Raw genomic sequence first — 24398 nt, forward strand, 5'->3', positions numbered from 1 at the left:
AAGGGGCACTCTTGTTTTAGTAATATGACTGCCTTTTATAATAAAGTGACAAGAGTAGTTGATGAGGGAAAGGGATATACTGCCATTTTTTTGGATTTTGCAAAGGCATTTGACAGTTTGCCATATGATAAGCAGCTATTTAAGTTGGTTGCATGGGTTTAGATACTGGGTTAGTCAGATGGTTTCAGAATGGGCTGTCTGATAGTATCAGAGAGTTGTGTATGGTGGGGAAATATCAAGGAGGCAGAAGGTTACGTGGGGGGTCTCACAGGGTTCGGTACTGGGACCTATATTGTTTAACCTTTATATCAATGGCACTGCAAATAGATTGCAGGAGGATATTCTGTTGTTTGCATATGATGTGAAGCTGGAAAGGATTATTAGTAATAGTGCAGATGTGGCAGCCCTGCAAGAGGATTTGAATATACTAGACATCTGGGCAAATGAAGGAGATTTCGGTTTAATGCAGCAAAATGTAAAAGAGAATATAGAGACAAATGTAAGAAAGCTAAACACTGTGTAAAACTAGCTAAACAAATGTCATGGGAGGACTTTGGCAAGAATATAGAAAATAAATATCAAGAAGGTGGCAAAATATTCTGGAGGTTGTTGAAGAAGCTTAAGAATGGAGGAAAGAGTGCTATAAAAGGAGTTAAAGATGATAAAGGTGACATGAAAAACGGGAGAAAAATATATCCTTGAAGTATGGAGTAATTACTTTGAAAAAGTGTTAAATGAAACAAGCAGTGATGACAGCACAGTAGTAAAAAACACTGACCAGGCATGCAGTCAGGAATCCATACTTGAAGTAGAAAAAGCCACGAAAGGCTTGAAATGTGGAAAGGCAGCAGGGGTAGATGATATTCAACCAGAATATCATCTACCCCTGAAGTACAGTGGTATAAGAGTCTTACAGTGGCTGCACTGCATAGTTCAGAAAGCCTGGACAGAGGGATGAATTCCCAATGACTGGAGTAGAGCTCTCATGTACCCATATATAAAAAGGGAAATAAAACTGAATGTGAGAATTACAGAGGTATTTCCTTACTGAGTGTTTCTGGAAAGATCTATGCAAGTATACTTGAGAAACAGTTGAGAAGAATTGTGGAAGAAAAGCTTGGTGAAGAACAAACTGGATTCAGGCCAAACAGAGGCTGTCGGGATCAGATCTTCACTTTACGACAAATAGTCAAGAAAGCATGGGAATATAACAAAGATCTGTATTTAAGTTTTATCAATTTGGAAAAGGCATATGACAAGGTGCCAAGAGAGAAGCTATTCAATACGCTACAGTTATATGGTGTCAATGGGACATTATATCAAGCAATACTTAGTCTTAATTTGAGTTGTAAGTCAGCAGTTAGAATTGAAAGAAGTACAAGAGGATGGTTTAATGTTAAATCTGGTGTGAGACAAGGATGTAGATTATCACCTCTGTTATTCATTATCTATATGGATCACATTATGAAGGAAAGTGGTATTAAACATGATATCAAAATTGGAGATGTTAATGTCAACTCTTTGTTTTATGCGGATGATGTTATACTTCTAAATAAATCCGCTACAAGTCTGCAAGATTCTCTGACTAAATTGAATAACTGTTGTAATAGATATGGTATGAAGGTCAGCAATAAAAAGACAAAGACAACGAAAATAGGCAGAATCATTGAAAATGTCAACTGTGTGGAGAACCTGTGGAACAAGTAAAACATTTCAGCTAATTAGGCATGATTTTTAGTGAAGATGGTAAATTAAATATAGAAAGAGACAACACAATCAGCAAAGCTGGTATGGTGGGAAGTCAATTGAATAAATTCATATGGAATAAGAGAGAAATTAGTCAGAACACTAAATTAGCTGTATAAAAGACAGTGTTCAAACCAGTTTTAACTTATGGATCTAAGAGCTGGGTCAGAAGTAAAACACTTGACCAAAGACTAGAGCCCACAGATATGAGAGTCCTGAGAAAGATTATAGGCATAAACAGATGGCATCAATGGCAATATCATATTGAAAACGAGGATATTAGGAAAGAACTTGACATTGTCAGCATCTCCAGGAATGCGTTAGCAGAGCTAATCTCAGGTGGTATGGTCACTTAAACAGAATGGGTGAAGAAAGATTAGCAAAACAAGTGAACTCTGCCAGGTTTGCAGCAAAACGACCCAGACGAAGACCAAGATATAAGTGGATTGATATGGTACAAAGTGCCTTAGACGATAGAAATATAAGATCTGATAATGTTGGAGTCTTGACAAGTAACAGACTGATTTGGAGGAAAATTGTAGATAGGAAGTTAGTAATGATGTAATTTTTTTCATGTAGTACTATCATATCCTGTACACCCCTTGAGGGTACATGGCAGGAATTTGATGATGATGATAATATAAATAATAAATAAATACATAAATAAAAATAAATAAAGAAAATAAATTATAAATAAAATATATAAAATAAAATATAAAATAGTAATATATATATAAAATAGTAATATATATAATATATATATAAAATATATATAAAATAGTAATATATATATAGTATATATAAATATATATTATTATGCATCAAAGATATTTCAATGATGGAAATCAGGATGGTAACTTTGTGTGTGTCCTTGATATGAATGAGGTGTAGGTGTGTGATCAAATAATGATGAAGATAGTTTAAGCATGCCTCAAACTTAAATGGGTCATATGACATGACCAAAAATTATAGCAATTAGTGAGCCAGATGACAGAGAAGGATACGGTTACAGGGATGAAGTGTAAAGGATATTACATTTTTAGAGAGGACAGGAAGGGAGAGAGAGAGCATAGGTTGAGATAGGGTTATTGTTGAAAACAGATATCAGAACTACAACCAAAAAAAGCAAATATTTGATGCTCATGAGAGGCAGTGCATTTGTGGCTATCCAATGTAACAAAGAAATATAGCTGATTGTTGTAATAGGCCTGAGGATGCAAGGAGGATATAGATTTTTTTTATATATCTGATACACACGAAATGCCACAAGATCAGTAGCACATTAACACCGTGTGTGGGCAAGAGAAATAGAAGAAAGGAGGAATCTGTTCATATTTTGCTTGCACAGTTAAAGGTCGTAATCATTGGGGAAGGAAGATTTGGGGAGACTGTTCTAAAGAATAGAAGTAGATGGGATGAAGGAGGAGGCAATGAAGTTGTTTTGGTGAGTTTAAGATGAACTATAAAAGTATGTTAGTTATCAGTGGTGGCTCTTGTTTTTAATGATTTTGGAGGAGAGTGGAGGAATGATGGTGGCCAATTCAGCTGAGCGCAGCCTGGGAAAGTAGAAGAGGCACAAGGCAGAAACATAATGTCTGTGAGAGAGAGGTTTGAAGTGGGTATGTGAGAGAGGGATCATTAATTAGCCACATTGCACTCTTCTGGATAGAAATGAGCAATCGTGGAGAAGATTTCAGTGCTCCACCCCAAATATGGGAGCAATATTCCACGGCTGGGTGGATTTGGACTTTGTATAAGCTAGAAGCTGTGAAGTAGTGTCTTGTGCTAAAAAATACACCAAGTTTTTTGGTGGGTGCATAAGCTATGGTTCAAATGTAGTTGCACCGGGAAAAATCAGAGGTGTGGGTCACTTCGAGTAGGGCAGGGGTCTCAAACTCAAATGCAGCAAAGGGCCAGTCAATTAGATGTATATCTGATAATATTGTATATCAATATTATTCTGTAAACCAAAACATAAACTAAAAAAAGAAAGGCTCTAACAAAGGACCTTTTGTTGCCTGGCCTTTACGACTTACGTCAATAATTACACCACATTTAAATTTTAAATTTATAACCATTTTGATCTTTAAATTTTAAAAATATAACAAGTTTAGAAAATATAAGTTCAATTACATTTTATTCATATTTTAAGAAAATTATTTAAATACATAATTCTGACTTACAAAAATAAAGATTTTTATCTACGAGTCCTTTTTTTAAATTTGTTTTTGATCCTGACATGTACTAACATGTCAATATCTGCTTTTTCGTTTGATGTTGCAATATGAAGTACTGCATTTAATCTAGAATCTTTTATCCATGAGCAGAACTTTGACTTATTAAGTTTCATAATTGAAAATAATTGCTCACATATTATATGTGTGATACTTCCAAAATATAGATGCTTCTAAAGATTGACAACATTTTTGCACAAAATTTTATTTTGTGCAAAAATTCCAAATATAAAATAATAAATTTTATATTTGGGATATTTACTGCCAAGGTATTTATAAAAATTTGGTATGCCAATTTCGTTATATTTATTTTTTAGTTCAGTATTGCACTGGAGTTCAATTACTTCCATTTGTAATTCTTCATGAACATTTTCAATATTAATTAAAAAAGTGAACTGAATAATAATAATTCATTTTCAAACTGGTTGAAATCAGAAAATCTTTTTTCAAATTCAATTTTCAGTTCTTCAATTTGAGGAATGTACTTTTAGTATCATTATTATTTTGAGAAATCAATTTAAGTATAGAAAAGTGGGCTAAATTATTCTTTGCCAACTGGGTTTGCCAAAGATAGAGTTTTGCCAGAAATGACTTAATTGAATCATATATATGACATATCAACTGTTCACATCCTTGCAAAGCAGTATTCAAAGTGTTTAAGTGGCTTGTTATGCCAACTAAACTACATTTAACAGCAGCATCACTTGTTGTGATAACATTCAAAAAGATCCTCTGTTGAAACTTCAGTTCATTTTTTAAATCTTTAAGTTTGTCATCATGCATCTCTTCTGTATATTTATCACAGGTCATATGGTTTGTTTCATAATGACATTTTAGGTTATATTCTTTCACCACAGCGACACTTTGTCTACATATCAAACATGTTGGAATATTTTTTACTTCCACAAAGAAATATGCCTTCTCCCATTTTTCTTGAAAAGTTCTGCCTTCTTCATCTCTTTTTCTTTTATTGTGGTAACTTTTTATTAATACACTATCAAATTACAATGGTAACCTGTAACTTATTGACATTGTATCACGTGGCTTAAAATTACTTGTGTGACAAGTAACTTCCATTCAGTGTTGCCAACATTTGATGATAGAAACATGTACAAAGAATTGTAGTAATAAGTTTTACTTTTGTTTAAAGCTGTCATAAAACATTTAGAAGTTTGAATATTTTGTGTTTTAATCCCTGCAAGATGTTAGAAACATTGATTTTTAGAAAAGAAATCATTAAGGTTGGGAGCTGGATACAAAGCCTTCACAGGACGTATCCAGCCTGCAGCTGCCAGTTTGCGACCCCTGGAGTAGGGAAATCTGATTGTGTCTGGATATCTCAGTATAACTGAAGGTAAGGGGGGAGGAATGTGGGCATTTTCTTACATGAGATAGGACTGAGTGTTGGTGACATTGAAGTTTATGAGGTTGTCCTTTTCCCCCACTGGGATATAGCTAGGGCATCTGATTTCAGGTTAGTGGTTATGGTAGATCTTGAGGATTCTAATACTTGAGCACTACAAGGTTTCTTGAATAAAAAGGAGAAATAGAGTATACTATCATCAACAAAGCTATGGATAGGATTGGAAGTCTGAGAGAGCAGGTTATTTATATACAATAGAAAGAAAATAGGTGAAAGAATAGAACCCTGGTGTACTCCTGTATTGGTGGGGAAATCTGAGAAGAGTAAACTGTCCACCATGACATGTAGTGAGTCACAAGTGAGAAAGTTGGCGATTAAGTTGCAGAGTGAAGAAGATAGACCATAAGATAGCAGTTTGTTAAGCAGGCAAGTATGCCCTGTGCCAAACCTGATCGAACACCTTTGAAATGTTGAGGGCAACCATGTGAGTTTCTCCAAATTTCTCCATGGCTCCATTTATCCAGAGGTGGAGTAAAAGCTAGAAGATCAGCTGTAGATTGCAAGTGGCAGAATCCATACTGCTGGTCACTGATTAGTTGATATGGCTCAAGGTGGTTCAAGAGTTTTTTTAATTGATGACCTTCTCCATAATTTTAGAGAGAACAGGAGTGAGAGCAATTGGATGGTGGTTTGTTGGTTGACTTTTGTCACCTTTCTTTGGGATGAGCTAGATGTGGACCTGTTTCCATGTTGTAGGGTAGATGCCAGTTGAATCAGATTGAAGAGGGAATTCAGGATAGCTGTTAGTTCTGGGACACAATTTTTTAACACAATAGTTGGGATACCATCAGGACCAGATGCCTTATTTGTGTTCAGGTTATTGAGGATTCTTCGTATTTCTTTTTTCAGAAGACAAAAAGCGGGCGACATGAAGGGAACCATTCTTGGTAGTGTGGAGGGAACTTTGCCTAGGTCATAAATGCAGAAATGTGAAGAGGAGAGTGACACTGGATGTGAGAGTGGTGGAGACCTGGGTGAGCAGTTGGACTGATTGGAAATGACAAGGGAACAAAAGGAGTGACTGTGATTTGAGCAGGAGGTGAGTTTGCAGCATTTGGTCCTTTCAAAGTCTGGCTTGGACTTGGTGATGATTCTTTTACAATGTTTGCAAGCTGCAGTGTAAGCAGAGTGGGCAGCTGGAGTTTTGGTCTTGAGCCATTCACGATAAGCAGAGGTTTTATGCTTTTACAGCATTAGCACACTTTTTTTGAGAACCAAGGCTTTAATGGTGGCTGAGAATTTGGAGTGGAATGAGGGATGAAAGCCTTAATTCCTGTCAGGGTGATTTTTGTTATTCTGAGCATGTTTGGATCAGAACTCAAGCAGTAGTCGAACCATAGGAAGGTGGAATAAGAGTCCTCCCAGTTGGCATCCTTGTAGTGCCAAAAGACACTAAACTGTGGATTGGTGAATAAAAGTTGTTCTGTGGTAAAAGAGACTTGTATGAGGTTGTGGTTGTTACCAAGAGGAGAACTGATAACCACAGTATACCTGGAAGGAGAGCTTGTTAGGAAGAGGTCAAATGTGTTGGCAAATTGGAGAGGATTGTCAGGTATTCTGGTACAAAGATCAATGATCTGAGATAGGTCACTGCTGATGGTAAACACCTCAGCATCACTGACTACTTGGTTGGTGAAACTGGGGAAGGGAAGTAAATGTGAGTTGGGGACAATGAAGTCTCAAAGATGGATGACCTCACTATTGGGGTATTTCAACTGCAGAAAGTCAAACTTTAGTGAGAGAGAGAGACAGTTGAAGAGGTCAAAGTAGTTATTATTATTATTATTACATGACACCTCCAAGGAGTCCAAAGACTCATTGTGGGAGGGCACAGTACTCTACTTCGCTAAATACATCTCATCCTCTCCACTACTACTTAATTCTCCAATTACGACACTACCACCATCAACACCATCTATCACCCATCAGTTGACAGAGTTTGTAGATAGAGAGCATATGAAAATAGCAGGTTGGTGTAATACAGAAATTTAACACATTCAAGAATCCCCAGTTTCTTGAATCTGGGGATTCTTGAATATGCGGTCTCTGGCATGGTAGTCCTGATGAATGCACAAGTGCAGCCCTTGTGGTAGAAAGAGCCATGTAATGTAGTTTGGACAGTTTAAGTTGTCAGTTGGGATTCTGAAAGGAATAGTACGGCTGGTTTAGATAACTTTCAGTGATGGTGCACATCATTTATATTACTGTTTAGATGAGGTTTCTCAAACTTTTTCTAAGATGGAACACTTCACAAATCCTGAAATTTTTACAGAACACCTTGGTTATTTTGTAATGTATTAATTAATAATTAATTGGTAATTTAGCTGATTTTTATTATCAATTAATGATTAATAAATTATTAATTAATAAACAATAATTAATAATTAATAAATTATCAATCAGTAATTAATTAATTATTAATTATTAATCGAATAATTTATAATTTATTAAATCATTAAATTAATTTGTGCTGATTTTCATTGACATATATCCTATTCTGATCACCAAATTATACTGAAAGTACTTACGAGTGAATGCAGACTTTTTCTCCTGTATGCTGGTAGTTTTCCCCTCCTTTTGTACATCCTGGAGATCGCATTGTAGGCTGGTAGTGGATGACTCACTATCTGTTGTGTTATAAACACCTTCAATAAGAGATTTCTTAATGCCAATATTAATCAAAATCCCTTGTCTCTTATTCATATTAAAATTTAAATCTGCAGGCCTATTACTTTTAAAAAATCACGACACTATGGTTTCGAAACTTTCCCCCTACAATATGAACTTGCGAAGAAAGTACTCAGTATTACTAGATTTGAGAACCAGATACAGACTACCTTGGACTTCAGTTTCAGTGGAAAAATTTTCTTTTGCTGATTGGTCACTGACATTTGCAACACAGATGTTATTTCGTTCAGTTTTTAAAACACGGCAGCCATTGTTGTAATCGGCTTGCAGGCAATTTTTATGATCGGTCATAAAAGGCGGTATTCTCTTTCCCAATTGTTGAAAGATTTCAATGTGTGAAAATGAACAATAATTCATGAATATTTCCATGTATAAAAATATGCTGTTTGGTCACTGACATTTGCCACACAAATGTCATTTCCTTCAGTTTAGAGAACAGAGGATATGCCACGCATTGTTATAATCCACTTACAGGCAATTTTTATGACCCACCATAAACAGCGGTATTCCCTTTCCCAAATGTTGAAAGGTTTCAATGTGTGAAAATTAACAATACATGGATGTTATTAGGCATTCTGGGTGTGCACTTTTCATCATATTCACGAATATTATTCTCCTCAGAATATTTCTACTATAAAATATTTATTCATGAAAAATCTTAGAAAACTAAAATGACAAATTTCAGAACTTCTCACAGAACACCTATTCACCTTACTCTGGTTTAGACCATGGATGTTGGTGAAGTGGATGTGAATTTTTTTTTTTTTTTTTTTGGTAAGAATCAATGTTGTTTGATTGTTGGTTGTTTGGTTGGATTTTTGATGTTTTTTGTGGATGGATTTCTTTTTATTTTTTATGAGTTTTTTTTAAACTATTTTTTGAGATCTGCAGTAAAACTGCATTTCTTTGGTTTGTAATTCACTGGAATTTGTGAGGAAGAGATAAAGAGGAAGTGGGGCATGCAGTGAGAGGTGGCAGACTTGCAAACATATCACCCACACAGAAGGAACTCGGTCTCCTGTCCAAACGTGACCTTGACAGTTCCCCCCTGCAGTGCAGCCACAGCATTTGGTCTCCCTCCAATCACCAACTGGCAAAATTTGTGGTTGCAGGATTTGACACTGGCTGATCGGGACGCCTCCAGATTCATTACTAATTGGTTTTTGGTTTTGTACTATCCAACAACCAGCCTACAGAACCGTTTTACTGTTGTACTCTCGAACGGGGGGGGGGGGGGGTCCTAGCCCCCCCCTACAGTTAGATTGGTATGTCATTGAGGGTGTTACTTTCACTGCATGTGGGAAGAGTGAGGGGGATGGGGGGGGACAGATGACATGCATCAGAAGTTTAGTTCATGATTAGTTCATTTACTTCTATTTCTTAAACACACACACAAATACAGTAATACTTTGCATAGCATGGCTAATAGATGAAAACATTCTGTGCTATGCAAAACTGTACTGTTTAAAAAATTTTTTAAATGTGTTAAAGTATAATGCATTCCAAACAAACAATTACAATTTTGGTGAAAAACAAAAATTACTTATTATTTGCCATGTCTTCCTGTCCACGTGAGCTTCCCCCTCCCCCCATTTCCCTGTTCCTCTTGCATTCCTGTTCTCTCTCCATCTCTCACACTACTGCTATTGTTTCCACTAAGCATTTCTGTCTCTTCAATACCACTCTCCTGATTTTTCCCTTCATCTTTTTCTTCTGATCTTTTACATATATCACAAGCTGTACTTCTGCACACTGTACCTCTATCCAGCAACACTTTCACCAGTACACTCACTCCAAAGCCATTTAAATGCAACCCATCACCCCTGTATAATTTCATTCTTCCCTCAAACACATGTCATACATCAGAAACTTCACTCCCTTCTCCTCATACAACTCCATTAGCATACCATTTGTGGTTTTGGCTCTCTGTCTCAACTCATCTTCATCATATCTCAGCAACACAGCGACTTGCAGAATGAAAATCTCTAGTTTTCAGGAAGAAAATTCATTCCACCTCCACATGCAAGTGACTAATTCACTTTCAGTTGAAAAGCCTTAAGAAAAGTTCTCATCTTAAATCTGTTTCAAACTAAGGTCTTTCCAATGAAGTATAAATCATATTGCTTCCACCTTAGTATTACCACCTCTGGGTCTTGCTCAAACTGACGAGACCTCAATAAAGGTCGAAACTAGGCTGGGTATTGACCCTTCCCTTAATGCATAGCATTATACATGTCTGAAAGGAGATGTGCTTTGCATTATGGGAGATACTAAGACAAGTAGTGATGAGAGCTTGGTCCACCTTTACCATGAGTTGCCTCAGTCCTGAAGATATTTCAGGTGCAAACTTTGTTGGCTTACCCTTGGATAAAGGATTAAACTAAATTTATTATAGTCTAACCAAGTGGAAAAAAAAAAAAAACTTCCAACATCCACTCTCCCTGTCCATCTGAGTCCCCCCCCCCATGGATTGAAAGAAAAAAGAGTAAAAGAGTTCGTGAGTGATTCCAGGATCGCAGTATATGGAAAAACCTTGATAATTAGAGGCTAGTTACAGAGAGTGTACACAAGGTCTGCTATCCAGGTGTCAGAATGAGAAAGGGATAATTAAGGGGTTGGATAAGAAGAAGAAATGAGCAAGAGAGTTAGTTGTGATTGTGAGGACGAATGATCTAAGTGGATATAAGAAAGATGTGAAAGATGTGCAGATGAATATCAGGAGCTACTCAGAAGAGTGAAAGATAACAGTATAGTAGAAAAGGTTGTCAGGTATGAAGATGATGAATTGCGACAAAGAGCCAAAATCATGAATGGTATGATAGCACAGCTATATGAGGAGAAGGGAGTGCAGTTGTATGGCATGAATTTCAGGGAAGAATGAAATTATACAGGCATGATGGGTTGCATATAAATGGCTATGAATTGAGTGTAGGGGGAAAAAGTGTTGCTGGATGGAAGTACAGTGTGTAATGCATGCCAAAGATCAGAAGAAAGAGATGAAGGGAAAAATGAGGAGAGAGGTATTGAAGAGACAGAAATGCTTGGCAGTGGAAACAGTAGTAGCATGAGAGATGAGAAGATGAAAACGGGAATGTAAGAGGAACAGGGAAACAGGGGTGGGGGAGCTCAGGTGGGCAGGGAAACACTGCATAGGGAGAGTATATGTTGAAAGTGGCTGTGAATGTGTGTATGAAGTGTGAATGTGTGTGAATGAGTGTACTGGTGAAAGTTGTTGCAGTATGAAGATGGAGTATATTGCAATATCCGTGAGAAAGTTAAGACTGAACTTTCTCACGGATATTGCAATATCCAAGCCAGTGTAAGTGGTGATAAAGGTGACTGGGCAGGTGTGGTCAGGAAATCACAACTAACACTGGCTTGGATAGGACTGGCTATAGATCTAAATATGAACTATATAAATATAAATATAAATGCAAGAAGTATCAGAAATAAGGGAGATGAAATGGTTTCAGTGATTGAATTTATTTGCCAACAAAATCATTGGAATAAGTGAAACATGGTTGAATGAAGATGATTATGTAATAGGAATAGGAATGGAAGGACACGGTATTTTTCACGAGGATAGAAAGAGCAAGAAGAGAGGGGGTAGTGCTGCTAATGATAGCAGGGGAATTAAGTCCACATAAGGTAGACATGAAAGGGAGAAATAATGGCAATGGGTATGAGGCAATGTGGTGTAACATGGAGGTTGAGAGGAAGACATATTTAGTTGGATGTTGCTATAGGCCTAGGAATGTGGAGAGTGGTGATGAAGAAATGTATAAACTACTTGGATTAGTGAACAAAGGAAAGGGGGGTATATTATTATGGGTGATTTTAATTATGGCAGTATAGATTGGAATGAAGGGATAGACTTTGGGAAATAAGGAAAATGAATTTCTTTAGTTCTTGAGAGACTACTATCCCAGGCTGCAGGTAATGGAGGGCATGCGAAGATTGAGAGTTCTAGATCCAATCATTTTATCAGAGGAATTAATTGTGAATGGGGGTTTCACATTTTCCTCCAGTTATTGAGAGAGATCATGAAGTATTCACCTGTGTTGTGGCTGGTCATATGCAGACTTTTGTGGGGAAAGGATGTATGTGGAATTATAAGCCTGGTGATTATGACAAATTTAGGAGACAGCTTGGAGCTATAACATGGAATGAGGTGTTGAGGATGAAAGAACGATGGTACATTGTGAGCTTCGACTGGAAAAGGTCTAAGTTCGATTCCTGTCATGATGGGAGGAATCCTTATATGGGGTTTTTCAGTTGAAGGTGGGTTAGCCGATCTCATATGAAGGTAGCAGTATTTCTTCTCCTGGAAACTCGGGTTTTCCATCCCGCATACAGACAAATTGGCCCTTCAGAACACATGCAATTTGATAGGCAGTAGATGACACTAATGCAGATGATGAAAGTAGAAGTTCAGTGTAGTTGGTGGATGGAGTGGTGGAGTTGGAGAGGAGGTGTCCTCCCTTGATGAGTCTGCACTCCTTGGAGGTGTCACAAAATAATAATAAATACATAACAGCATCAAAGTGATATTTGACCAGAAATGCTCAAGTGTTATTATTATTATTATTTGACACCTCCAGGGAGTCCAAAGACTCATCAAGGGAGAGTGTGCAAACAGCATCGAATGATTGTTCCCCTTCTAACTATGCTCAAACTTGCTTAACTTTTTGAGTGAGCCATTAGTAGCAGAGGCTCTACCAACCGACCAACGTTTGCTGGCGATATAAAAGTCTTACAGTGGCTGCTTAGAGAGTTTATAGAGCCTGGACAGATGGATGAATTCCAGATGATTGGAATAGAGCTCTCATAGTACCCATAGATAAAAAAGGGAAATAAAACTGAATGTGAGAATTACAGAGGTATTTCCCTACTGAGTGTTCCTGGAAAGCTCTATGCAACTATACTTGAGAAACGGTTGAGAAGGATTGTGGAAGAGAAGCTTGGTGAAGAACAACCTAGATTCAGGCCAAATAGAGACTGTCAGGATCAGAATTTCACTTTCTGACAAATAGTTGAGAAATCATGGGAATATAACAAAGATCTGTATTTAAGTTTTGTAGATCTGAAAAAGGCATATGACAAGGTGCCAAGAGAAAAGCAATTCAAGACGCTACAGTCGTATGGTGTCAGTGGAGCATTATATCAAGCAATACTTAGTCTTTATCTGAGTTGTAAGTCAGCCTACAGGAAGATGGTTTGATATTAAATCTTGTGTCAGACAAGGTTGTACATTATGCCCTCTGTTATTCATTATCTATGGATCACATTACGAAGAAAAGTGGCATTAAACCTGATATCAAATTGGAGATGTTAATCTCAGCTCTTTACTTTATGTGGATGATGTTATACTTGATCTGTGTGAGAATGTGAAAGTTTTATTTTTCCCACTAAATACAACATCATTGCTACAACCCATGGACAACTTTCAAAGCCTATTTTCTTAAAAAGCCACTCTCAAAGGCAGTAGAAACAACAATGGGAGAAAATGCAATTATGCCCCATGAATTTTGGAAAAAATTTAACATTAAATACGCAATTGAGAACATTCGTAACTAGTGGGAGCAAGTGTCTTCTAGTTGCATGAAAGCTGTTTGGAAAAACATTCTGCCAGAATGAGCTAATGACTTAGGTTGTTTTTAAAATCCTATGAACAACATGGCCAAAGAAATCGTTGCAATTGGTGAAGACCTCGGTTTTGATGGTGTTGATACAGAAGATGTTAAAGAATTATTGGATTCAAATTCAAAAGATTTCAGTGACAACGATCTTCTTGAAATTGAACAATGCACATATGAAGACAACGAATAAATGGAATGTGAAGATGAGGTTCCAAAGGAAATAACAGTCAAAGAACTGGATGGAATATTTCGCAGTTTAGAATCGCTTGAGCAGCAAGTAATGGATATGGATCTAGATGTTAATCGAAGAATGCTTCTTTGCCGAGGTCTGGAGAGTCATTTTGCTTGTTATCATAGAATTTATGCTGATAAGAAAAACACTAAAACTGTTCAAATGACTCTTTATAACTTCTTTAGATTAAAAAAAATTGCAGTAACTAATGTAGGTACAAGTATTTATTAAACATTTACTTTGCATTCATTTTTTATCTTTCCTAAAAGAGTACCATATAAAACGAACTATTAGTACAGTAATTGATCAGGGACAAATTGTACTTTTTACATCGATTATTAGATTTGATTAACGCGATTTTGATATACGATGTGACATCGAGGGATTAATTAACCACGTTAATCGAAGGATACCTGTATAGTGGTGCAGTAACTCGAAAGAGTTACTGTCACTAGTGGTGTGCCACAGGAGTCAGTTTTGGAGGAGATTGTTGTTCAATCTGTATGTTAATTATATTGGGATGGATTTAATTAGTGATATGAAGCTGTTTGCAGATGATAAATAAAAGGTGAGAGCAATGCAGAGTCAAGCATATGTTATGGCCTTACAAGAGGACTTGAATAGATTGCATGAATGAGCAGGTAAGTGGAACTATCAGTTCAATGTTGCAAAGTGTAAGGTTTTGAGATTTGGTAAGCAATGATGGGATGCAAAGTATACACTTGGTGGGGAAACTTTAACGGAAGTTAAGGAGATGAGAGATCTAGGAGTGATGGTTATCAAGGATTTGTAATTCAAGGGCCACATTGCACAAGTTGTGAAGACATTATATTGGATAATGGCAATGATACGGAGGACCCTGACATGCAGAAATAGAGAGGTTATGATGCCATTGTATAAAGCATCATATGGATCCTTGATCAGGCCTCATATGGATTATTGTGCACAGATTTGGTCACTGGGTTTTCATGGTGACAAGGATATGTTAGAAAGTGTCCAGAGAAGATTGACAAAAGTGGTCAGTGGTCTTTGGAACATGGAGTACAAGGGCAGATTGAGAGAATGTAAGTTTCATAGCCTTGTGATTGAGACATATAAGCTAGTGAGGGTTTGTTATTGTGTCAACATGGAAAAGATTTTTCACAGAATGGGAGAGGGAGATAGAACAAGAGGATATCACTAGAAATTGTATAAGGAGGGTGTGAACAGAGGAGTGAGGAGTAGGTGCTTTGCATGGACAATGGTTGGTGAGTGGAATTCATTGAGTGAGTGGGTTCTGGGAGTAGACATATTCAGTAGATGCAATCAATTTAAGGCATGGTTGGATGAGTATTGTGTGCAGTAGTGTGTACCTTCCACAATGAGTCTTTGACTCCATGGAGGTCAGATGTTAATAATAATAATAATAATAAAATAGGCAAACCAGCCAGAAGAGTACATGCAATTTTGCCATAGCAGATAATACAGATAGGATTTAATGACCTATTATATGTAGTACCAGATTTCTAAGAAACCATGTTACTTAGCAATGAGAGACCATTGATTTTAAAAGGAAAGATGGGATAGGAACTTATTATCTCAAACACTAAAGGAACTTATTATCTCAAACTAGAATTAACCTGGGCTCAGCTTTTAGTGATGGTAAAAGGTAGAGACAGCCATTCACTGATTTCCAAAAATTGGTTATTTTCTTTTGTTATAGTACAGCAGTTCCCAATCTTTTTCCACTTGTATACCCCTTTTAAACCCATTTCTATAAATTGTATTCCTTGTTTTAAAAATAGCGGTGATTCAAACTTAACATTTATTGTTCCATAACTAACATTTTGCATTTTGTTTACTTTACTTGTTTTTCCACCATTACTGATTATTTTTCGTGTAACCCTGAACGGCCCAGCATGTACGCCCAGGGGGGGACACATACCATCAGTTGAGAACCGATGTTATAGTACTATAATCATAAAATGAATGTTTTTATATATTTATATAACAAATTCCCACTTTCTCTGAAACTGTTTATTTGCATGAAAAACAACGATAAGATCTCACAAACGTTTACATTTTACAAAGATTTTAGAAAAGACTAAACTGTTACTATTCGTGTATGAAAATGTATAATAATTTACAAAACACAAATTGTCATACATATGACCTTCAAGTATAAGCATCATATGTGACATTATGACATATTCAAGTTCCAGGTGAAGATGTAAAATCAGAGTCCAAACTCTAGGCCAACATGATAATAAAATCATTTCAAATTATTGCAAATATGTCAGAGACTCCACTGAGAAAGAGAAATCAGAATCAGGTGGTAGATAAAAATTTGTGGTTTTACAATGCTAAAAATGAAATAACTCCAAATTATTTATACTTTTTTTTGAATTTTTGTAGTGTGATGTTGATTCACTGTATGCATAGCAGTTTCTGATTTGAGGTACAATAACTCAACTCTTTACAATATGTATATGTGATGCTCAATTCATGATTTATATTTTTCTTATAACTGAATACGTTTAATGCTATTTAGAAAATTTGCCTCTACATTAATCTGAATAACAATTCCTCACCAACTTATATGTCTTAATCAGAAGTGTCACTAGGGTCTTTGGCACCCGCATGCAATTTCTATCTAAGCGCCCCCTGTAACGATCTGGGCATGTGTGGTTCTGCAGGCATGAAGGGGGCGTCTCCCCGGCAGTGGCACCCCCTTCGTAGCAGCGTCCGCATGCACCGCATGCTCTGAATGTGGTGCATGCAGGCACTGGTCTTAATCATATCCCCGCTTCCGCCGGCTCTGGTCTTAATCATATCCCCGCTTCTGCCGGCTCTGGTCTTAATCATATCCCCTCTTCTTCTTCTTCTTTCACAAGGCTTTGTAAATTGCATTCCCTCAATCTCTTCTCATATCTAGCATTTCATAAACCTGGCACTGACTGAATAAACCTTCCCTGGACCCTCTTCACATCCTCATCTCCCTGAAAACCAGGTGATCAAATCTGTTCACAGTGGTCCATGGCACAAGAGGCTGATCAAAGATGAAAGTGATGAAATCACTTTCAGAGATGAAACATCTGAAAGTGATGGTGGAAAAAGACTTGAAGTTTCAAGTTCACATTGCTAAAATTGACCATCATCACTTTCAGATGTTTCATCTCTTCCACCTTTCTCAAAGTTTCTTCATTAACTGTATACTATGCATCCCAACTATACCTACCTTGTACTTTGCAACATTAAACAGATAGCTTCACTCATCTGCCTACCCATATAGTTTATTCAGATCCTCCTGCAAGACCACATCTGCTGTACTTTATATGATTCTTCTGGCATTTGCATCATTGGCCAACAGCTGCATATCTCCAGCTAACATACAAGTTTAACAATAATGGTCCTAAAACAGATCCCTGTAGATCTCCACTAATGATCTTCCTCCTTTGAGATACCACTCTGCCATACTATCTGACAGCCAGTAAGCTGTCCATTTCAGTAGTCTGTTATCCAACCCCCATCTGTTTCAATTTAGCTACTAGGTTGTCATGGAGAAGTCTATCAAAGGCCTTGGAAAAATCCACGTACATCACTGTATATGCATTTCCTTTATTGAGTGAATTTGTCACCTTGTTGTAATACGTCAGCCGATTACTAAAACATCACCTCTCCATAGAAAACCCATGCTCACCATCATAAAGAATGCTGCTATCATCAACCCAGTTCTGAATCCTAGTCGTCACCAACTTCTCTAACACTTTAACAACAATCTCAGACACACAGATTGGCCCAAGTCTTATCTACCCACCCCTTTGTGAAGTGGAACAAATTTTCTCACTTTCTATTCCTTTGGGACACGCCATGTTGCAAGATTCATGTTAAACAGGTGTGCCAAATGTTTGGGTAAATAAAAATATGTAAACAAATGTTTACATGTTTGTTTGGTTCATTTACATGAATATTTGTTTTGAATGTTGTAGTTTATCTCAATATTCAAAGAAAGAGAACAAGAGAGAGAAATAAGTGAAGAAAATAATTTAATTGCTCCACCAACCCATGCAAAGTTTGAGTAAATTAGTCTTCATCAACATTTTAAGGAAACCCTGGATAGTTTAAGAATAACATAAAAAGCAAACCTCATAATAAATGCCATCAACAAGTTGCTGACCAATAAGTAAAATGCCAGATGTATCAATATAGGCATCTTCACTCCTGGAAAGACTTGCTGTATACTGCTCGCCACACTCGTTTACTAGTGTTGCAGAATCTCCCTTAATACTAATGGCTATGCGATGCCAACTGAAATAAAGAAAAACAACTTGGAGATTCATAATAATATTATTAAACTTTATATAACAGAAATTCAGAATGCTATTTCAACTTCGAAAATGATATTCTGAATTACTATTCAGAATGTCATTTCAACTGTATTCAATCACTTTTTTTAAAAATAAAAGTGAATTAATAGGAAATTCTTCTTTGGAATCCAACTCCCTTGGATTCTTCTTATTAAAGAATTGGATTCCTCTGCCGAAGGAATATGCAATTATTATGACATAGATATTCAACTCAAGTTAAATACAGGGCCTGATAGAATAATTTAATTATTATTATTTTGCTTACCTCTATGTACTCATAAGACTCATCATCGGAGATCAACAGTAGTCAACCCTAAGTCCAAGGAATACCACTCCTTAAACTCATCCACAGTCTGCATGTTCACCACCCTCACAGGCAATGCATTCCATGCTCTTATCACTCCCCATGCAAAAAACTTACTTTTTATTATTATTATTATTATTATTATTATTCAGGCCTCCAAGGAGTCAAAAGACTCTTCGAGGGAGGTCCTTCCTAAGACATAAAGTCTGTCAAGACTCATCGAGGGGAGGTCCCCCCTGAGAAACACAAAGTTTATCATACCACTCTTTAAAGTCACTGACCGTTCTCGCTCCCACCACTCCATCAGGCAATGCATTCCACGGCTCAACCACCCTCCACACAAAGAAACCACTCCTTACCCCTCTTGCTCACAGTTTCCTTTCGTAACTTCCAGGGATGGCCTCTTGTCATCACTCCTTCCCGCTGATCAACCAAGCGAAAGAACTCCCCAGTGTCAACCCTGTAACCACCTCTCAACAGTTTAAAAGTCTCAATCATATCACCTCTCCTTCTTCTATCCGCCAAACTCTGCAGTCCACATTCTCTCAGCCGATCCTCATAACTATCATTGTACAGTCCTGAAACCATCTTTGTCATCCGTCTTTGTATCCTTTCCACAGTTAATTTATCCCCCTTCAAATCCTGGGGACCAAATCTGAGAACAATAGTCCAAGTGTGGGTCTGATCAGAGACTTATACAACGGAATGATAACCCTCTTATCTCTGCAGGTCAGTGTCCTTCTCATAATAGCAGCAATCCTCTGTGTTACCTTCACCACCTTTGCAATATGTCCCCTAAACTTCAGGTTTCTATCAATCATCAACCCCAGATCTCTTGTCTCCCCTACTTCCTCCAGTATAACTCCTCCCATAGAGTATGCAGCATCCCATCGATGTTTCCCAAACCTCAAGACCTTACATTTTGCTGCATTAAACTGACACCCCCATTCATTTGCCCATCTATCTAGCTTATTTAAATCCTCTTGCAGGGCTACCACATCTGCGCTATTACTAATAATCCTTCCCAGCTTCGCATCATCCGCAAACAACTGAATATCCCCCTGCAATCCACTGGCTATGTCATTGATATAAAGGTTAAACAATATAGGTCCTAGTACTGAGCCCTGTGGGAGCCCACTTGTAACCCTCTGCCTCCTGGAAACTGCTCCACCATACACAACTCTCTGATACCTATCAGACAGCCAATCCTGAATCCAGTTGACCAATCTGACATCCAGACCCATGTGCTGCAACTTAAATATCAGCTTATCATGTGGCACCCTGTCAAATGCCTTCGCCAAGTCTAAGAAAATTGCAGTATATGCCTTTCCCTCATCTAATGCTCTTGTAACTTTATTATGAAAGGCTAGCATATTGCTAAAACAAGAGCGTCCTTTCACAAATCCATGTTGATTCTCACAGATAACATTACCCTCATCTGCCCAATGCTGTACACGGTCCCTCACTACTTTCTCCAAGATCTTAACAACTACTGATGACACACAGACTGGCCTATAATTAGACACTTCCAGTCTGTTACCACCCTTATGCAATGGCACTATCTTACCTTCCTTCCATTCCCTGGGCACCTTTGCCAAAGCCAGACTTTCATTGTAAAGCCACGTTAAAGGTATTGTCAATTCGCTAGCACATTCTCTCAAAACTCGCGGCGAAATACCATCCAGTCCCACAGCTTTACTGACATCCAGAGTACTCAGTATCTGAAACACACTCTCCTCCTGTACCTCCAGACCTCGTACCAGTCCTATCTCTCTAGCATTAAAACTGACTCCTCTAGGATGAAATACTCCAATAAAGTGTTCATTGAACAATTCCACTATGTCCTCTGCATTGGAGAGAGGAACATGTATGTAACAATAGGGGAATGGAATTTCTAGAATTCTTGAGGGGACAAATGTCTTAGGCAACATGTAACAGAGGGAACAAGAGGTTCAAAAATTTTGGATTTGGTTATAGCATCAGAAGAGTTAATAATAACTGAGTTGACGTCTCTCCCACCAGTTGGAGAGAGTGACCATATGGTGTTGACATGGAAAATGAATAGACATGCAGGAGTATCAAAGAGACGGGAACTTATGTGGAATTATAAGGCAGGTGATTATAATAGTCTTAGACGTCAACTTCGGGAAGTTTACTTCTTATCCTTTTACTCACCACCTTCTTTTGCAACTTTCAGAGATGGCCCTTATCCTTGCTCCTTTCCCCCATTCTACCATATGAAAAATCTTCTCAGTGTTAATATAATAATAACCCTTAAACAGCATAAATGTCATGATCATATCTCCCCTTTGCCTTCTATTCACCAAACTCTGCAGTCTGCATGCCCTCAATCTATCCTCATAATCAAACTTGTATAGTCCTAATATCCTGGTATCACCCTTGCAAAGGTTACTGCATTCCCCTTCAAATCCCAGTGACCTGATCTGAGCACAGAAATCAAGATGTGGTCTGATCCAAGCTTTATGCAATGGCACCAGCACACTTTTATCTCTTGTGATCAATGTTCACCTCAACATTGCTGTAATTCTGCGAGTTGTCTTCACAACCTTTGCAATATGTTATTGGAATTTCAAATAGCTATTCTCAATCACCCCAAGATTCCTTGCTTCCTTCACTTGTAAATGTGAAGCATCCCATCAGTGTATTACAAATTTCAAAACCTTATACTTATATGCATTAATTTAATATCTTAATTCATTTTCTCACCTTTCCAGCTTATTCAAATCCTCTAGAAGATCCAAAACATCAGCACTGTTACTAATATCTTCATGTTGGAGGCTTAATGGATTGTATACAGCACTCAGAAAGGATTAAAACAGAATTTAATTCTACCTATATTTCATCTCAGTCAATGAGACATCTTCAGGGATTACAAAAAACCTAATGTAATATAAATACAAATAACAAACAATACTAAGCCCAACCATGTGGGTGACACTAAAGTCCTATCTAGGTGGAGCGCCCTCTAAGGGCAGTTGTAGGTGGCCTGGAATGTAAAGTGGGACATCTAGTGATAAGTGTTTCCCAAATCTTAGGAAGCTTAATGCAACCAGTTTGTTAAGATTTGGTTGATTCCTGAAAGCTGCTGCTGATTCTAAGAATAGTCTCTCTCTTTTGAATTTGCTGTGGTGGAGCATGGTGGTTTTTTTCCCTATGAGATCCTGTGGGTTGTTTCCAAGGCATGGTCAGCCAGGCCTGACTGACCATTGTCGTGGTTTCAGATATATGACTTATGTTTGGATAGTAGCTGATCTGCCTGTCTGTCCAAGGTATGCCAGTTTACAGGAACAGGGTACTTTATAGACGCCAAGCACTGAGAGAGGAGGCAAGCAGATAAGGGTAGCAAGTTTGCAATGGAGCTTAAATGCTGTGTGTAGGTTGTACTTTTTTAAAATCTTGGCTTTTTTTTGGATGTGCCACAGATGTAGGGTATGGTAACGGCATTTCTAAACTCTTTCTGAAGAGAAGACCTGGAATGGGGGAGGACCTAATTATATTTTTAATGCTGTGATCACTGTAGCCATTGGAGAGGAAAGTGTTGTGTATGTGGTCAAACTCAGTTGTAAGGGCAGTTCCACTGGAACAAAAATTGTGGGCTCTCTTGGTAATAGTTTTAATAATGCCATATTGTTGAGTGGAGTGGTGGTGGGAGAGTTTGTGAATGTATCTGCTTGTGTGCGTGGGTTTTCTATATACCGTGAAGGAAAGTGTACCATTGGGAAGGCGTGTAACTAAGGTGTCTAGGAAGGGTAAAAATTGTTCTTTTCCTTTTCCATCGTGAACTGAATTCTTGAATGTAGGCTGTTGAGGTGACTGAGGAAGGAGTCTAATGTGTCTGGGCCATGAGGCCAAATAGAGAACACATCATCTACATATCTTAGCCAGACAGAAGGTTTGAGAGTGGATGAGTCTATGGCTTGTTTTTCATTCAAAATCTTCCATATAAAAATTGGCAAGAGGGGGTGAGAGGGGGGGAACCCATGGCAGTTCCCTCTATCTGCTTGTAGATTTTGTTCTTCCAAGAAAAATAACCAGAATAGATGGCAAAGGAAAAGAGATCAAGGATGTTGGAAGGAAAAACGTTTTTTTTAAGAGTGTTAAGGTATCAATTAAGAGAATATTTGTAAACAATGAGGAGCTGACCAATATGTCTGTGTTATTTAAAGTTAAATTTTCTATGACAGTTTTGAAATGGGTAGAGTTTTTTTATATAGGATGTGGAAAGACCAGTGAGGGGGGGGGGGGGTAGAGAGCTGGCCAACTGCTTTGACAGTTTGTAGCAAGGTGCATTAATGGCATCTACTAGAGGTCTTAGTGGGGAATTGGGTTTGTGGATTTTTGGTAAACCGTATATTCAGGAAGGACAGGAACAGAAAGTTTTGAGTTTTATCATGATTTCCAGGGGGCCAGAAAGACACTTTTTAAAGTAAGTTTTTAGTTTTTTAACTTTTGTTTTTGCGTGGTCGTGTTCTAGCGAGGTGTAGGTAGAGTGATCTCTGAGGATAATCTCCATTTTTCGATTGTATTCCATGGCATTAAGAACGACTGTGGCATTATCTTTATCAGCTCTGGTGATGACGATATTTTTTTTTCTTTTCGTAATTTCATGAGAACAGTGCGTTGGGAGGATGATAAATTACTTTTTGGAGGCGAAGACTCGGCGAGGATGTTGGCAACGTCAAGTCTGATGTTGTTTGCTATCTCCAGCACTAAGCAACAGATCCCGAGTTCGACGTTGAACATCACATTAAGCACCAGCGCTTCTTTCAGAGCGACCATGAAATTTTGGCCGAGGCTTAGGGCCCTGATGGCATCGTCATCGAGCCTTTTTGGACGATAAGTTAACTACTGTCTGTAGCGGCATCGTCGTTGAGCCAAAAGGCTCAACAAGCATACTACCAGCAAATTTACAAGCAGATAGAGGGAACTGTCATGGATTCACCCTTCTCACCCATTTTTTATGGAATTTTGAAAAACGAGCCATAGACTCAGCCCCTCTCAAACCTTCTATCTGGCTAAGATATGTAGATGATGTGTTCTCTATTTGGCCTCATGGCCCAGACACATTAGACTCCTTCCTCAGTCACCTCAACAGCCTACATCCAAGAATGCAGTTCATGATGGAAAAGGAAAAGAACAATTGTTTATCCTTCCTCGAAACCTTAGTTACACGCCTTCCCAACAGTACACTTTCCTTCACGGTATATAGAAAACCCACGCACACAGGCAGATACATTTACAAACTCTCCCACCACCACCCCGCTCAACAATATAGCATTATTAAAACTCTTACAAGAGAGCCCACAATCTTTGTACCAATGGAACCGCACTTACAACTGAACTTGACCACATACACAACATTTTCCTCTCCAATGACTACAGCGATCACAGCATTAAAAAAATAATTAGGTCCTCCCCCATTCCCAGGTCTTCTCTTCAGAAAGAGTTTAGAAATGCTGTCACCATACCCTATATCTGTGGCACATCCAAAAAAATAGCCAAGATTTTAAAAAAGTACAACCTACACACAGCATTTAAGCCCCACCGCAAACTTGGTACCCTTATCTGCGCTACAAAAGATCTGCTCCCTCCTCTCTCAGTGCCTAGAGTCTAGAAAGTACCCTGTTCCTGTAAACTGGAGTACTTTGGACAGACAGGCAGATCAACTACTATCCGCCTGGAGGAACATAAGTCATACATCTGCAACCACGACTATGGTCAGTCAGGCCTGGCTGACCATGTCTTAGATACAACCAACAGGATCT

At 37.9% G+C, this 24398-nt stretch overlaps 1 protein-coding gene across 1 annotated transcript in view; it reads right to left on the reverse strand.

Annotated features, from left to right (window-relative positions):
• Nucleotides 1–24398, reverse strand: part of LOC150098313 (uncharacterized) — a 571066-nt gene that overhangs the window by 504566 nt on the left and 42102 nt on the right. Inside the window, exon 4 of the mRNA XM_090405143.1 lies at nucleotides 18087–18249. Coding sequence (XP_090261269.1) covers nucleotides 18087–18249 — 163 coding nt within the window. The remainder of the gene's footprint in view (nucleotides 1–18086; nucleotides 18250–24398) is intronic.

Source organism: Typopeltis vanoorti, chromosome 15 (genome assembly GCF_054136105.1).
Source record: "Typopeltis vanoorti isolate ZY-2024b chromosome 15, IOZ_Tvanoo_1.0, whole genome shotgun sequence".
Taxonomy (NCBI): domain Eukaryota; kingdom Metazoa; phylum Arthropoda; class Arachnida; order Uropygi; family Thelyphonidae; genus Typopeltis; species Typopeltis vanoorti.